This window comes from Cebus imitator, unplaced genomic scaffold (genome assembly GCF_001604975.1).
Source record: "Cebus imitator isolate Cc_AM_T3 unplaced genomic scaffold, Cebus_imitator-1.0 Scaffold620, whole genome shotgun sequence".
NCBI lineage: Eukaryota > Metazoa > Chordata > Mammalia > Primates > Cebidae > Cebus > Cebus imitator.
This window is the reverse complement of record NW_016107935.1, coordinates 816,178-833,730: the sequence shown is the minus strand read 5'-3', so window position 1 is coordinate 833,730 and position 17,553 is coordinate 816,178. Positions and strand designations below refer to the sequence as shown.

The following is a 17,553-nucleotide window of genomic DNA, read 5'->3' as shown; positions in this document are numbered from 1 at the left end:
CTATTGTTTTTCTGAGTTCAATCAATTAATTTTATTTATTTCTCTGTCCATTCTGATCTTAATATTCTATTTCTGATACAATATTTTTTTAGTCATGTCTTCAGAGACTTTGAGGACATTTACTGCTGTGTGATTTTTTGTGTTACAGTTTTTCTTTTCAGCTTTGTTCTTGGTTATTTGGAGGAGACTTTGTTAACAGAAACATTTTCACATTTTCCGAATTTTATTGCAGTTTTACATGGATGTAGTCTGTTTTATTTCAATGTCTATTTATTTCATGAATAAGATTTCTACCTACAAAGCATCCTCTTTTGTTATTTCTGCAGTCTTTTGTAAAGTTTGATTTACGGATGTTGTTGCTGGTAGTAGTGATGGGAAAAGAGGGTATCTTGTTTAATCTTTGTTTCTGCAGGGTCGCTAATTTCCCTCCTCTATTTTCTTCTCCCCCTCTTACTGTATTATCTCTAAGGACTACCAGCGATTCTGGAAATCCATGACTGCCATTTCCAGTCCCTAACATTTTGAAGTCTGTATCTGTGTTCTGAACTGTATTGTATATTTTGAAGGTATTGGTGAACTTGATTTTTCTGAAAATGATTTTGATTGTGTTTCACCTAAGTCTTTTACTCCTCTGTAGTTTTTTTTTTTTTTTTTCATGGACTCTGTTAGGACTCTCTTCCCCTACTTTCCACACCCACTGGCTGACATTCATACTCAGTAATCTGTCAGATATTTTTCTAATTACATATAATTTGAAAGTGTGTATGTGTATGGGGGTTCATGTTCTGTCTCTAGTAATGGAGAATGCAAGGGTAATGTGTGGTGTGGTTTGCTCTGCTGGTTGATTTTGTTCTGTAGCAGTGGTAATAGGGGAATATCAAACTCAGGCTGCTGCTGTTATTCTGCAAACCTGGAAGTCAAGATAGGTTTTTCTGTTCAGTGTAACTTGATTGGTTTTAAAAATTTGAATCTGTAACAAGAGCCCTCAAATATTTTAACTTTAAACATAGTTTTCATCTAAAAGGCAGAGGAAATTAATTTTAGTCTTGGCCATTTTACAATTTTGCTGTGCACCCATTAGGAAATTTCTTACCTTTTGGGTTTCAGTTTTCTTCTCTATAAAATGAAGGTAACAGCCAAGACCTTCAGATGATTGCAGATATTGCTTGTATCTCTAACTGGTTGTACACACATCCACAAATATGTACCTACATATCATTCTTAGTACTCTGTCTAAGAAATTTGGAGAAGATAAAGTCTGTTTTATTCTGAGACTGGTACTGAATTTTAAATCTCTGTCGAATAATGTTTTCCAGTAACAGAAATTGATCATAATACTAAAACCATTTCATTTTGATATGACATCACACTCAAGGATATTCCTTCTCAAGAATTTAATATCTCAGTATGTCTGTGTGCTTATCTCTTTATCTGTAGAACAATCTCTCTATTCCACAGAAGCAACTGAGCAGCACATTTAAAACGTAACTTCATCCTGCTATTTTAGCTTTACTGCATGATGTTAGGTTTATTACCTTTTGAAAAGTTTAAAGTCACATAAATCAAGATAAGAAATTAAGAGGCATTTTAACAGTGCAGTTTTATTTTATTGGAAATTTTAAAGAAAAAGGCTATACAATTCCAGCAGTATCCCCCATTAGTTGTAAACACTAACCTTACGTAAACATCATTTTTATCAAATAACACATAAGTTAGGTCAGGTCAGTTTGTCTAAGGAAGGAGTTATGGAGAAAAGGCAACTCATATAGTCTTCCAACTAAACTTCTCAGTGATCCTTAATATTTATTTTTTGGCAGTTTAAAATCACTTTTAACATTTTCAGAATTGCCTTTCAGATCATATTTTTAAAATTCTTATTCAAATGCCTTTATTAAATCTCACATTGCAGAAGGTGGCAATGCTCACTTTTTGGTCTAGTTCCTATAAGAGTCAGGGATTTCACATAAACTTTAGTATATGCATGTTTTCTTTCTTCAAGTTATTCTCTTTTTTTTTTTTTTTCAGATGTTTCTATTAGTTTGCCTAGTGGCAGAAAAATGCTACCAGTTTGGAGTCAAAATCATTAAAAATAATAGCATACATTCTATCTGATTTCCCAGATAGATTCTCTTTTAAGCCTATCTCAGTTCTGGTTCATTTCTCTTCATTTTTCCATTCACATTTTATTCCTTGATGTTATTTACATGATGTGATGTTGCAAACATTCCCTGAGTTAGAATCTGTGAGCTCTAGACTAACCAATTGTTCCCTTGTAATTATGCCATAATTTGGGTAAGCTGCTGCCATATGGATAACACCGTTTTTGTTAAATAATTGGAATAAGCATGATTTCGAATGGCCCACTGTTTTATTAAAGTAGTCAGTTGCAATTTCACTTTTATAAAAATACTTTTTAACTGTAAAGCGTATTTTGGAAGTATTATGTTCCATAAACAAATATTACATGGTTTAGAACCAAATTAATAGAAATTCAAATACCTTCACAATTAGGGACTTTACTCTTACGTTGTTAGTTACTTTTAATCAGTGTATTTTCTGTATATAGACTAGATTTAGCTCTCGAGGAATATATTTATTTATAGATTGGATTATTACGTGGTTGTAGCAAAGCTTTGTGTCACATAACCTTTTAGGTTTCTGGTTGAACATGGTAAAATGAACACAAACAATTATGCCTGCTGTATTATGGAGATCTACTTACATAATGAAAGAGACATAGACTATCAAGGAAAAATGTAATAAGAAAGCATATGACAGTTGGGAAGAAAGTTCAACAAATTTTGGGAGCTGAAAAGTAAAAAGATGAATGATAATTCACCTGAGTGGAGAAAGTAGAAAGCCCTTCTTCAGTTGGAAGATCTTCAAGAAGCAAATCAGTTTACAAGGCATAGCTGCACTGGGGACAAATCTATGTATTTATGATATTTTATCTCTTCCGTGGCACATAGGAAGATATTTCACTGTCCTCTTTGCAGTGTATTGGAGCTGTTTGACTGAGATCTGGCCAATGACATGTAGGCAGGAGTAACGTAAGCCACTTCTAAGCCAAAGTCATAAATCACCGTGGACCACCCTCCTGCTCGCTCTTTCCTTTTTAAGGGTGAACTTGAAAACCACATATTCTAGATGGTGAGTCTGTAAGGTGGACACAACCTGGATTCGAAAAGTCTTTGGACACAACCTGGATGCTAAGTCTTTACTTAGGACATTGCCCTGTGGAAGAGTCGAAGACCTGCATCAATCTTTGCGTGAAAAGAAAATAAACACTTATTTTGACAAAATATTGAGATTTCCAGTTTTATTTGTTACCACAGTATAGCCTGTTTTATTCTGACAAATACAAGATTATTGGAGGCCTTAGGAATTTTAGGTGGTAAGATACTAAAGACAAATGTGTTCAATGGTCCTGAAAATTACCTCTTACCTTGAGAAGATAGTGTTAGTGTAAAACATCGTACTGTGAACATGCAGGGTAAAAGTGAAAGTCTATACATAGTTTGTGAGAGAGTCTTGACAGCACTTCCTTTCTCTAGTCAGCTGTCATAAAAGCACCATCCAGGTTTATAGACATGAAGCAAGAGGTAGGGGATTCCTATCCTGAGAAAAAGACAAACTAAAAAGTAAAGATTTATGGATGCTGGCATTTGAGGAACACCAATAAAGTGGCCTGGTCCTTGCATAATCAGCTAATGGTAATGATTAATATGGGATAAGACTCACCTACAATCAAAGAGCTTTCAATTTGTGTTTGTGGTGCTACATTCTAATCCCTTAAGCAAAGGACCACCAAAAATGTAAGCTAAGTCCAATGTGAAATGGTGAGACCAAAATAAATAGAAATCGGGAACTAAGAATACAATGAGATAATGTACAGAGGGAAATAAAAAATATTTCAATTAATATTGTCAATTACAGGAGATGAAATATTGCAGTCAAGATAAAAACAAGATAACATTTAAAAAGAATAATTAAGAAATAAATAGTGAACATTAAAAATCTAATTGCAAAATAAGTTAAAAATTAATAAAAAGTTGGAGGCTAATTTAGGGGAAATTACTTTGAAAGAAAAAAAAACAGAAAATAGAGCAAAAATAAAAGAAAAATTTATATAGGTTAAATATCTGATGGATGATGGTTCCATAAAAGGAGGACCTGTAAAACACCATACATGAAAATGAATATCAAATTGATGACCTAAATATGAAGTGGTAAAGTGGTATAAAATTTTTGAAATGAAACAATATGAAAGCATAAATGTATAGCATTGGGATTGAGGAGAAAAAATCATAAGTGTGTCATAAAAAACACAAACTATGAGGGAAAGGATTGATCAAGAAATTTAAGAACTGTGTATCACAAAAACCATAACAAAAAACTTAAATTATAGGAAAATAATTTGTATTCTATAAAACCACCAACAGAATACTGTTCAGACTCTATGCATATATTTCTATATGTCTGTTTATTGTCAACATCTGTGTGTGTGTGTGCACGCGCACGCGTGCCTCTTAAACTCAGTAGGAAAAAATACAGGTTGAAAGTCTAACCGTTGGCCAGGTGTGGTGGCTCATGTCTGTAATCCCAGCACTTTGGGAGGCCGAAGTAAATGGATCACCTGAGGTCAGGAGTTCAAGACCAGCCTAGTAAACCCCTTTCTTACTAAAATTAGAAAAATTAGCTGGGCATGGTGGTGCACACCTTGAAATCCCAGCTACTTGGGAGGCTGAGGCAGGTGGATCACTTGAACTCAGGAGGCGGAGGTTGCAAGTGAGCCAAGATCATGCTATTGTAACTTCAGCCTGGACAACAGAGCAAGACTCCATCTCTAAATAAATAAATAAATAAATAAATCAGTCTAAAAGTTAAAAAAAATTATCTGGTAGCTCTAGGGGCAAAACCGTTTTCTTTCTGCCCACACTGCTTGATTCCTAACCTCATATCCCTGCAACTCCTGCTTCTGTCTCCTCTGACTTTGACTTTTCTGCCTCTATCTTCTCTTATAAAGATGTTGTGAAGACATTGGGTCCATTAGGTACTCCAGAATCATCTCCCCTTCTCAAGACTCCTAACTTAATCACATTTACAAAGTTTGTTTTGCCATATATGGTAGCACATTCATTGATTCCAATTATTAGTATGGGGACATTTTTGTAGGACCATTGTTCGTTCTGCCACAGTGGGCAAACCGTATGGACCAATTTGCAGAATAGGAGGTATGAAGAATCACTAAAGATGTGAGAGGAACATAAAGCTCATTGGTAATATGAAAAACCAATGAATTTTCTCAAAATGTTAGAAAAATCAGCCTGATGATACCAAGAGTTGGGAGCATGTTGGAAAGAAAAAAAATGATGATACTTTATGTATCTGCTTATATAAATGTTTATGATCTAACTCTAGGGAATACTACTAGGGGAACTCTCCTTTACATGTGTAACACATAGAGATATGTACCAGAAGGTTCAATACATCATCCTGCAGACTTGCAAGAAATTGAGCACAACCGAAGGTCCCACTAACTGGGAAATGAACGCCTAAATTGCCATGTATTCATATATTGTAATATTACTCAATAATGAAAATTAATGAACTCTATCTGCATATGTCAACATGGATAGATCTAGAAATCACAATACTACATGAGGAAAATCTTTTCCAGAGCAATATGTATAACAAAAAATATTTAAGTAAAAATTTAAAAACATATATATGGCAATACTATGTGTTATCTGTAAATATGGGTATATACATCTTAAAGCATAAAACATTTATATTTATTAATTACCCTCTCACCACTCCTCTTCACATAGTACTGGAAGTCCCGGACTAAAGAAATAAAGGTGTACATATCAGAAAAGAGGAAGTAAAACAATGGCTGTTTGTTGATGATATGATCACTTACCTAAAGCCTCCTCCAGAACTGATAAAAGAATTCAGCAAAGTTTCCAGATACAAAATTAATGTAGACATATCAGTAGCTCTTCTATATACCAAGCAGTAACCAAGCTGAGAATCAACTCAGGAACCCAACCCCTTTTACTATAGCTACAAAACAAACAAAAAAACAAAAAAACCTAACTAACCAAGGAGATGAAAGACCTCTATAAGGAAAACTACAAAACTACAAAACATTGCTGAAAGAAATCATAGATGACACAAACAAATGGAAACACATCCCATGCTCATGGATGTAATGGATGTGTAGAATCTATGTTGTGAAAATGACCATACTGCCAAAGGCAATCTACAAATTCAATGCAATTACCTTAAAAATAACACCATCATTCATAGAATTAGAAAAAAAAAATCTAAAATTCATACGGAACCAAAAAAGAGCCCACATAGCCAAAACAAGACTAAGCAAAAAGAACAAATCTGGAGGCATCACCTGATTTCAAACTATATTTTAAGGCTACAGTCACCATAACAGCATGGTACTGGTTTAAAAATAGGCACATAGACCAATGGAACAGAATAAAGAGTCCAGAAATAAACCCAAATACAGCCAACTGACCTTCAACAAAGCAAACAAAAACATAAAGTGAGGAAAGGAAACTGTTTTCAACAAATGATGCTGGGATAATTGGCTAGCCACATGTAGGAGAATCAAACTGGATCCTCGTCTCTCACCTTACACAAAAATCAATTTAAGATGGATTAAGGACTTAAATCTAAGGCATTAGACTATAAAAAGTCTGGAAGATAACATTGGAAAAACCCTTCTAGTTATTGGCTTAGGCAAGGATTTCATGACTAAGAACCCAAAAGCACATCCAATGAAAACAAAGATAGATAACTGGGACTTAATTAAACCATAGAGCTTTTGCATAGCAATAGACACAATCAGCAAAATAAACAGACAACTCACAGAGTGGGAAAAAAATCTTCACAATCTATGCATCTGATAGAGGACTAATAACCGGAGTCTACAGTAAACTCAAACAAACCAACAAGAAAAAGCAAACAGTCTCATCAAAAAATGGGCTAAGGACATGAATAGACAATTCTCAAAAGAAGACATACAAATGGCCAACAAACATTTGAAATAATGTTGAACACTACTAATGATCAGCATTATGCAAATCAAAACCACAGTGGGATATCACCTTATTGCTGCAAGAATGGCTGTAATCAAAAAAAAAAATAAAAAAATAGTAGATGTTGGTGTGGATGCAGTGAACAAGTGCACTGTTGGTGGGAATGTAAGCTAGTATAACCACTATGGAAAATAGTGTAGAGATTCCTTAGAGATCTGAAAGTAGAACTACTATTGGATCTGGAAGTCACACTATCCAGAAGAAAAGAAGTAATTGTACTAAATGAATCCTGTTTCCTCTGGATATTTTCCCAGAGGAAAAGAAGTCATTATACAAAAAATATACTTGCACATGCATGCTTATAGTAGGACAATTCACAATTGCAAAAATGTGGAACCAACCCAAATGCTCATCAATCAACGAGTGGATAAAGAAACTATGACACACACACACACACACACACACACACACACACACACAAAGAAATATGACTTGGATGATATTGGAGACTATTACTTTAAGTAAAGTAATTCAGAAATGGAAAACCAAACGTTATATGTTCTCACTCATAAATGGGAGCTAAGCTATGAGGATGCAAAGGCATAAAAATGACACAGTGGACTTTGGGGACTCGGGGAAAAGGTGGGAAGAGGGTCAGGGATAAAAGACTACATGTAGGGTGCAGTGTATACTGCTTGGTTGGTGGGTGCACCAAAATCTCACAAATCACCGCTAAAGAACTTTGGGAGGCCAAGGCAGTTGGATCACCTGAAGTTGGGAATTCGAGACCAGCCTGGCCACCATGGTGAAACCCCATGTCTACTAAAAATACAAGAAATTAGCCAGGTGTGGTGGCGCACACCTGGTGGTGTGCGCCTATAGTCCCAGCTACTCAAGAGGCTGAGACATAAGAATCTCATGAACCCAGGAGGTGGAGGTTGCAGTGAGCTGAGATTGTGCCACTGCACTCCAGCCTGGTCAACAGAGTGAGACTCTGTCTCAAAAAAAAAAAAAAGAGAACTTACTCATGTAACCAAATACCACTGTTCTCCAATAACCTATGGAAATAAATAAATTTTAAAAAATAATAAAAATTTAAAATATATATATGAAAATACTATGTGTGGTCTACAAATACAGGTATATACATCTTAAGGTATAAAAAATTTATACTTATTAATCACATTACATTATAACCAAAATAATACAATCAATTTAAGGATAGTGGCCATATCTGGGGAGACAGAAATAAAACTAGAATTGTGAAGAACACGAGGGATTTCACTGGAATTTGTAATTTTTTTTTTATTATTTAAGGAAATTTGAGCCAAATGTTAGTTTTCTTAGGTTTGGAAGTATTTGTTATATTAATGTATTTTTCTGTATGTTTGTGTATGATGTGAAAGTAGTGGTAAGTGGAATGCTAATGAATTGGAGGTACTTTATTGCTAATTTTTGTTTTATAAGAGTTTCTGCTCATATTTGTAAGTAGAGAGATTTTCTTACATATCCAGGTTAGAAAAATTACTACTGTAATTTTTTATTTCAGATTTCCTTTATATTTATTTATGGAGTAATTCACAAAAGACAGCATGCTGTATACATGTGACTGGGGTGAAATTATCACAGCATCTTTTTTTAAAAGACAAATCAACAGAGCAGGTCTGTTTCATTAAGAACACATACCATTTTCTATGAAAGGATCAATTTCCATTTCTGTGTGTGGACAAACATTTTTGTTGTGGATTTTAGTTTGTAAGGTGATTCCAGTTACACTAAAGGTTACTACAAATCTAAGGGGTGAGTAAATCACATTTTATTATTGTTTTTCTCTGCTGATAATGAAACTTGGCAGCCAAGAGATTAAGGTCACAATAATATTTGGTGAAGCAAAGTGCAGGACCCAGATATTTCGGATTCATCATCTAATGTTCCTTTTACTGTTCCAGAAAAGAGGATCTTACTGATTAAATTAGACCAGAGTCCAACGTGATACCTTTTATTATTATTGTTGTTTTAACCAAGTAGTGTGATATTGAAAATAACATTACAAATATGTACATATGTAATTAATAGGACATGCTGTTTTTTGGAAAGAAAACAAGAATGAGGAGCCCTTTTCAAAAATACAAAAGCCTCAATTAATTCCTATAACTCCCTACACATGTTCTTACTATTGGTGACTTATTATCTGCTTTGCTGGTCCAGGAGGAAAAGTCAGTGTGGGTAGGATGAGCAACAGAGAGTGAAAGCCGGGGCAAGATCAAGCTAGGGGCAGCATTGATTTTTTCTGAAGCCTCTCTTGGCTTGTGGATGGCTGCCCTCCTACTATGTCTTCACATGGTCTTTCCTGTGTATGTGCCTGTGTGCTAATCTCTTATAAGGACACCAGTCATATTGGATTGAGGCCTACCCTATGCTCTATTTTATCTTTTTAATCACCCTATCTCTAAATAAGTTTGCAATCTGAGGTTCCAAGGGTTATGACTTCAACGTATTAATTTTAGAGCAATGAAACTCAGCGCATAACAATTTTTGAAAAGTCAAAACCTGGAAACTTCTTGTTGACTGACAGCTTTCTGTTGTGTCATAATAGAAAGAGGTGGTCCCCTCTCCCAGCCTCCACTTTGCTTGGCAACAGTGACGTTACTTTCCGTATTAGGTGAGACATTTTTAGGAGAGTTTCTTCCTAGTAGATTTTGATCTCAGGCCCCAAAATTGTCACACTGAATTGAACAATAACAATGATACACTGCTCTTTTCATTTTGAAAGGACTAATATGACATAAATAGATTTTTAAAAAATATAATATTGAGTCTGGGCTAGGTGGCTCACACCTGCAATCCTGTCACTTTGGGAGACCAAGTTACATGGATTTCTTGAACCCAGGAGATCAAGACCAGTCTGGGTAACATGACTCTACAAAATATACAAAAATTAGCCAGTTGTGGTGTTACTCAGGAGACTGAGGTGGGAGGATCACCTGAGCCTAGGGAGGTCAAGGCTGCAATGAGCCCTGATTGCACTATTGCACCCAGCCTGGGTGACAGGGTGATACCCTGTCTAAAAAAATTAATAAAATAAATTATATATAAAAAAAATAAAATATTGGACCATAGGAAAATTTACCTTTTCCACTATGAACACCACAATAACTCTCAATAGCTTAATGGGGGGGTATAAATATGGATATCTCACTATAATTTGCTCATCAATATGGCCAAATATGAGCATGTTTTACTCCCCTCCACACACTGTCTTCTATAAGTGGTTACTCCCCCATTTACGTGTTTTCCCAAGTTAGAAATCAAACAATTTAAGACTTCTATCTTTTTTTTGTGAGACAGAATCTTACCTGTCACCCAGTCTGGAATGCAGTGGTGCAATGTCGGCTCACTGTAGCCTCCTTCTCCCAGGCTCAAGCAATTCTCCTGCCTCAGGCTCCCAAGTAGCTAGGACTACAGGCACACACCACCATGCCTGTCTATTTTTTGTATTTTCAGTAGAGTTGAGGTTTCATCATGTTGGCCAGGTTGATCTTGAACTCCATACCTCAGGTGACCTGCCTGCTTTGGCTTCTCAAAGTGCTGGGATTACAGGAGTGAGCCACCATGTTTCCTGCCCCCCCCCCGGCCCCCATTTTTTAAAACTACATTCGGAGAAACCATTACCAAAATCTGTCAATATTTGAACATTGACCCTTTCTTTAGTTTACATTCTTAGAATATTATCTTTTTCCTCCCAAAGTATTAGTTGCCTTTGACTGAATAAAAGAACTAATAACAAGGGACAAAAGGAACAGAATGTCAATTATTATTTGAAATATTCCAGTATGAATCCGATTTCCCTCCACTTGAAATCATTTAATGCCTAATTAGCCAAATTTCTTAGCTCATGACAGGAAGCCCTTCCAGACCACGTTTTGAAGAACCTTCATACCTTGTATCTATCCACGATCCTCCTTGCACTTTATGCTTCAGCAGAACAAATGGTTTCCCCAGTGATGTGCTTACAAATGTTTAACAATCAGTTCTTAGAGGTCTGGGAGAAGGGGCTTGATTTGTAGCATTTGCCAATTTCTGTAGTGTAAGTACTTGACCTTGGCCAGTTTAAAGCTTACAGGGAGTCAATTGGCTTGCTAATTCCTGAAAATTTAGCAGTTGGTTCTTGTGAGCCAGTAGAGTTAGCTCCAATATACCACTGGTTCCTGTCTCCACAAGGTGTAATTTCAAGCCTTTGAATAGGCTATTGTGTTGACTTAGAAGACCGTTTCCTCTGTGCCTGAGAAGCTCCCATTAATCTTTTAAAAATGTAGCTCACGTGTCCTCTTTGAGCACCCTTCTGCCTTACCTGGGGTTCGTCACTGCCTCATCAGTGTTTCTCCTCATCATTACAAATGCTTTTATGTTGAGCTGGTCACATTATCACATTCTCTTATCTTTTTATTTATTTACCTGTTTCCTAATTAGACTGTTGGTACTAGATCACACACACATTTTGCAGATCAGGAACTAGATGCTCAAAGCCTAACAATGTGGGGAAACGGGAAACGTAACAGGCACATTTAAAAAATCCCCACATTTACAAATGGATAGATGAATATTCTAAAGTTTACATTTGCCTTTTTTGATACTGTACAAATTATTTAGCCTTTCTGAGCCTAAATTTATTATCTATCTACAAAGTGGGTATAATAAAATGTAAACTCATGAGCTTGTTGTGAGAAAGTTATCTGTGAAGTGCAGCACAGTTATGACACCTGAAAACCAGTCAATCCGTGGTAATAGTAGGCTAACATCATGGGTGAAAGCAGCCTAGAAGAGCTGGGTGCAGTGGCTCACACCTGTAATCCCAGCACTTTGGGAGACCAAGGTGGGTAGATCATTTGAGGTCAGGAGTTTGAGACCAGCTTGGCCAACATGGTAAAACCTCATCATACTAAAAATACAGAAATTAGCTGGGCATGTTCCTGTAGTCTCAGCTACTTGGGAGGCTGAGGCAAGAGAATCACTTGAACCGGGGAGGCGGAGGTTGTATCACTGCACTCCAGCCTGGGCGACAGAGCAAGATTCTGTCTCGGGGGAAAAAAAAGCAGTCTAGAAGGACTCATTATTCTGATAATACTGATAAAGGTGGACCCATCTTACATGTGTGTCTTGCTATAGTTACGCAGCTTCACTGTTTCAGAAGAAATATTCTTCAAATGTTATGTTCTTCAATATTTTTTCATGATGTCTCTAAAATTTTTTATAAATCTTTCTATTAAATGCTTAAACTAAATTTCAGAGTTTTTTTTTTTTTTCTCAGAGTAGGCACTTTATAATATTAGTTGCATCCATTAATATATGGCCTCTTGTTTTCTACTTCTGTTTTTTTCAGGCTTTGCATGCGAGAGTCCTTCCCATCGACTGTTCAGTCCTGCATCATGCCCCAAGACTGTGAAACCTCTGAGTGGTCCTCCTGGACCCCCTGCTCCAAGACCTGCCGTTCAGGGAGTCTCTTGCCAGGATTTAGGAGCAGGAGCCGGAACGTGAAGCACATTGCTATTGGAGGTGGAAAGGAGTGCCCTGAACTTCTTGAGAAAGAGGCCTGCATTGTTGAAGGAGAACTTCTGCAGCAATGTCCCAGGTATTATGCTTTCTTTAGTGTAAATGTTTTAATATATAACCTCATTTAATGTTATAGGAATGTTAACAGTAATGAAAGTAGCTGTGACTCATATTTACTAAGCTTTCACTCAGTATACAAGTTCCATGGTTGGTAGTATAGCAGAGTGGGTTGTTAAGATCATGGGCTATGGTGCTGACTCCCTGGGCTGAAGTCCTGTTTCTGTGACTTTCTAATTATGTGAATTTCATCAGGTTATTTAGTTAGAGTGCCTTAGTGTACCAGCAGTACTTACTTCATCCTGCGTTTGACACATAGTAAATGCTCAGTAGTTATTACTACCTGATACAACACACTTAATTCTCATAGCAACCTAGGAGGCCATTCATGACATCTCTGTTTTGCAAATAAAGCTACTAATGTTCAGAGAGATTAAATAATTTCTAAAGGTATGTAAGTAATGGGTGATAGTACCCTGATTCTAACTTAGTTCCGTTTTCAAATCTTATGCCGCTATGTGGCATTCTTCAATTCCAGAGTCCCTAGGGAGCCACAGAATATTTGAGAAAGAGTTTGTCATATACTAATGGTAAATGAATATATGTTTGGTTGGTAACCCATACCCTTCACACATCACCAGATGACTTATTCATACAAAGAACTATTTTTTCCTCATTTTATTTTTTGCTGGGAAAATGATCCTCTAGTCATAGAAGTTCAAGAAACTAAAAGAAAAATGCCTATCTTGAATAGCTACAGATTTAACAGATATAGTTCAGGGCAGCTGTTCAACAGGAAATACCACAAATCCATCGCTAACAGACTTCTGTCTGTTATCAAACTGGGCCCCCTGTGAGCCATTGATCAGTTTTTTTTTTTTTTTGAAATAAAAATCTCACCCTGTTGCCTAGGGTGGAGTGCAGTGGCATAATTATGGCTCACTTCAGCCTCCACCTCCTGGGCACAAGCAATCCTCTCACCTCAGCCTCTTGAGTAGCTAGGTCTATAGGCAGAACCTTATATATATATATATATATATATATATATAAAATGTATACATATTCATATACACACACATACACACACATATATGTAGGAATGTTAACAGTAATGAAAGTATATATATATATATATATATATATGATATAGAGATGATGTTTCACTATGTTGCCCAGGCTGGTCTCAAACTCCTGGGCTTGGGCGATACTCCCATCTCAGCTTCTCAAAGTGCTGGGATTGCAGGCATGAGCCACCATGCCGTGCCTGGCCTACATTTTAACATCTTGATATTGGTTATATTTTGTGTGGCTCTATAGACCTGGGTAAAGGCCTGCAGCGTGTTTTCCTTTAGGTTGTTGGCTCATAGTGGGCCCAGTTTGATAACAGACAGAAGTCTGTTAGGGATGGATTTGTGGTATTGCCTGCTGAACAGCTGCTCTGAACTGTATTTGCTAAATCTGTAGCTATTTAAGATAGGCATTTTTCTAATAGTTTATTGTAACTTCTATGTCTAGAGAATCATTTCCTCGGAAAAAAATTAAAATAGAAAAAATAGAGGTTTTTTTGATATGAATTAGTCATTTGGTGATGTGTGTAAGGCATGGGTTACCAACCCAACAGGTGCTAGTGGTGGGCTGCAGCCTGGCTCTTCCTGAAACCTGACATGAGGTGTGCATCAGAAAGGCAGGTTTTTGTTGTCAGAACTCTTAGCCACTCACATCCCCACTTCCCAGTTGGAACCAGTGTTAATTGAATGCAGTTCTTTATATACTTATTGTTCATTTTTCACTTAAATGACCCCTTAGATTTGTATCATTCCTTACCTCAAATGCAGAAGATGTAGATGCAGTATATGCCTCTTTACCATGAACTCTCAGCCTCACAGAACCTTTCCTCATTGTGTTGTGTTGAGTCTTTCAAAACACTAATTTTGGAGTAAAACAGAAGCTTGAAAATGGCGTAACTCTGAGATCTCTGTCCTTTTGAACATTGAAATACGTAGTTTAAAATTGTATCTCTATTGCTTACTAGCAGTGTGATCTTGGACAAGATGTACAGCTTTTCCAAAACCTTTCTCTTTTCAGTAGAATGTGTCTGATAATACTGCCTGTGTGGCAGGCTTGAAAGGCTGAAGACCAGGCATGTGAAATGCCAGGCCCTTAGCACATAGGAGGCACTGCAAGAAGGATGATCACTATTATTGCTATTTGCAGGTGTGTTTGTTTCCTTTAGAAAGATAGTATCTCTTTTCCTTAGTATACAATAATAATTTCATGGGGTAGAAACATATTTCTTCTAGATAATTTGGAATTCTTATTTCCCTTTGGAGGTTTACTTCAGAAGACTTCTCAATGGTATGCAGGCAGGAATAAAATTCGGGCTTAATGATGACCTTGACATTCATGCCTCTATCCTTCATTCTTTTCGTGGGATAGCTAATGTTCTCTTCCTGATAGTTTCAAAGATTCTCTGATTTATAGTCAACTTTTCATTTTCTTTGTTAATAACTATTACAGTTCTATTAGAGTCAGAATGGGACCTTGCTGGTGATGCTCAGAATGCTGAACTACATCTATATTTGTTAAGCAGTGCCTACCGTTTATAAAGTAACTACTGTTGGCCAATAATTAGAGCAGAGTTATAAATTAACTAGGTACATATAAATAATATTTAGAGTGACATAGAGCTTATCACCCAAATGGAACATTTTTGAAAGTGAAAGGAGATGTAAGTTGGCATTAAGATTCAAGCGCAAATTCACTCAACTCTGAAGCCAGTATTCTTTCCATTATATCATACTGACTGTCATGATAGGCACAGTGAAGACATACGCTAAGATAAGGGTATACCTACTAATATACATGCATTTGTGGATACCATATTATTTTTTTCAACAAGATAATGTGGAAAGTAGTAATTCAGGATGTACCCAAGATGAGTTTCTGTATTGATCTTCATTTGGTAGAACCTTAGTGTCTGAAAATAGAGGCTGACAAACTTCGCTGGTAATGAGACTGGCCTACTAGTTCTACCGTTTGAAAATGTTGCTGAGTTTCACACACGCACACACACACACACACACACGCACACACACACACACACACACGCACACACGCACACACACACTTTTAAAACGGTGAAGCTGTAGGAAATAGGAGTATTGGAGAATTAAGTGAAATACCAACCAACCAGTGTTCCATAGGGAGAATTTTGTAACTAATGATTCTACTTGGTTGTTGGAAGGAAAATAAGCAACAGCAACTAAACATAAGCTGACATTCTTATTTGTCTGAAATCTGGGCTGTGGCCTCTACCACAAGAAGGCATAAAGGCTGTGTACTAACTTTTGTTTCTGGTTTTATATCAGTAATTAAAATTCATTGTTAACAAGGGAAAGGAAAATGAAAATCTATTAGGAAACAGAAATTCTCATGTTTCCTTTCCCAGAACTCATAAGCAATTCATATGCATCAAGCAAGTTAATCACCTTTTTTTCTCCCCAGGTGGTAAATGCATGCTTTTGTGATTCTTAATAGTGTTTTAAAAATTATTTTAGAATACTGTTTGACTTTTACCCTTCCACTATCTTTGCTACGGGGGATGTATTTATTAATTCAACAAATACAAATTAAGCCTTTGCTATATGCCAAGCACTATGTTAAGCATTTGAGATACCTCAGAGCACACAACAGACAAACTTCCCTCACCCACCGGAACCTAAATTTTAGTAAAAATACACCAAATAAACAATATAAAGTAAACTGTACACTTGGTGGAAGAGCTATGGAAACAGTAAAACATTAAAGTAAGGTAAAGCTAGAGGCTTGGAATGCTGCAATGAGGGGTCGGCATAGGTGATGAAATTAAACAGTGTCCCTAGAGAAGCATCATTCAAATAAGCAGGATTTGAGGGGGTGGGAAAATCAAAGGAAGGAAATAAATTATCCACTCAGGAAATTAGGGGAAAAATATTTCAAGAACAAGGTATAGGTAGAAGTGGTATACCACTGTAGATAGTGGAGCCTCACTAGCCCGGCTCCACTGTCCAGCATTTCATACTAAACACTATGAGTGGCCATCCCTAAGGCATGACTCCATGAAGGGAATTGTAACTAAGAGGAGATTTTAAAGAAGTAGTCCCTGGGGCCATCACACTATCAAGTAGTTGCTTTGGAGCAACTAATTTAACTTGAAAGGAGACAGAGACCAGTTCATGTTATGCTATCTTGCGAAATTTTAGAACTACATGAAGGTTAGCATTGTATAGCCTTAAGTTTGTTTCAAAGTTGTAGTTTTTGGCTGGGCATGGTGGCTCACGCCTGTAATCCCAGCACTTTGGGAGGCTAAGGCAGATGGATCACCTGAGGTCATGAGTTCAAGACCAGCTTGACCAACATGGTGAAACCCCGTCTCTACGAAAAATACAAAAACACTTGCTGGACATGTTGGCAGGTGCCTGTAATTCCAGCTACTCAGGAGGCTGAGGCAGGAGAATCGCTTGAACCCGGGAGGCAGAGGTTGCAGTGAGCTGAGATCACGCCATTGTACTCCAGCCTGGGCAACAAAGTAAAACTCCATCTCAAAAAAAAAAAAAAAAAATGCAAAGTTGTAGTTTTTGACTAACATAGACCCCAGGAAACCTCTTTCTCCAGTGTATTTGTAATTTTATGGACCTCCCCAACCTCCAGCATGTCATTAAACACTTGCAGTGTATACTATGAGTGGGGAATGGACGAGAGAGAGAGGATAAATGTGCTCGTCGGTTGCTACCTCGGCTTTTGGTGTGTGGCTGTCCCCTGTTATTGGGCATCATGATCTTAGGTGTCATATTATTCTATGTCCCCCAAACATGATGAGGGAGGAATCGTTTAAGATACCTTGGCACTT

General features: G+C 36.8%; 1 protein-coding gene across 1 annotated transcript in view; it reads left to right on the top strand.

Annotated features, from left to right (window-relative positions):
• THSD7B (thrombospondin type 1 domain containing 7B) overlaps positions 1-17,553 on the top strand; it is a 569,933-nt gene that overhangs the window by 25,310 nt on the left and 527,070 nt on the right. The window contains exon 3 of the mRNA XM_037734459.1: positions 12,439-12,687. Within this exon, the coding sequence (XP_037590387.1) occupies positions 12,439-12,687 (249 nt within the window). The remainder of the gene's footprint in view (positions 1-12,438; positions 12,688-17,553) is intronic.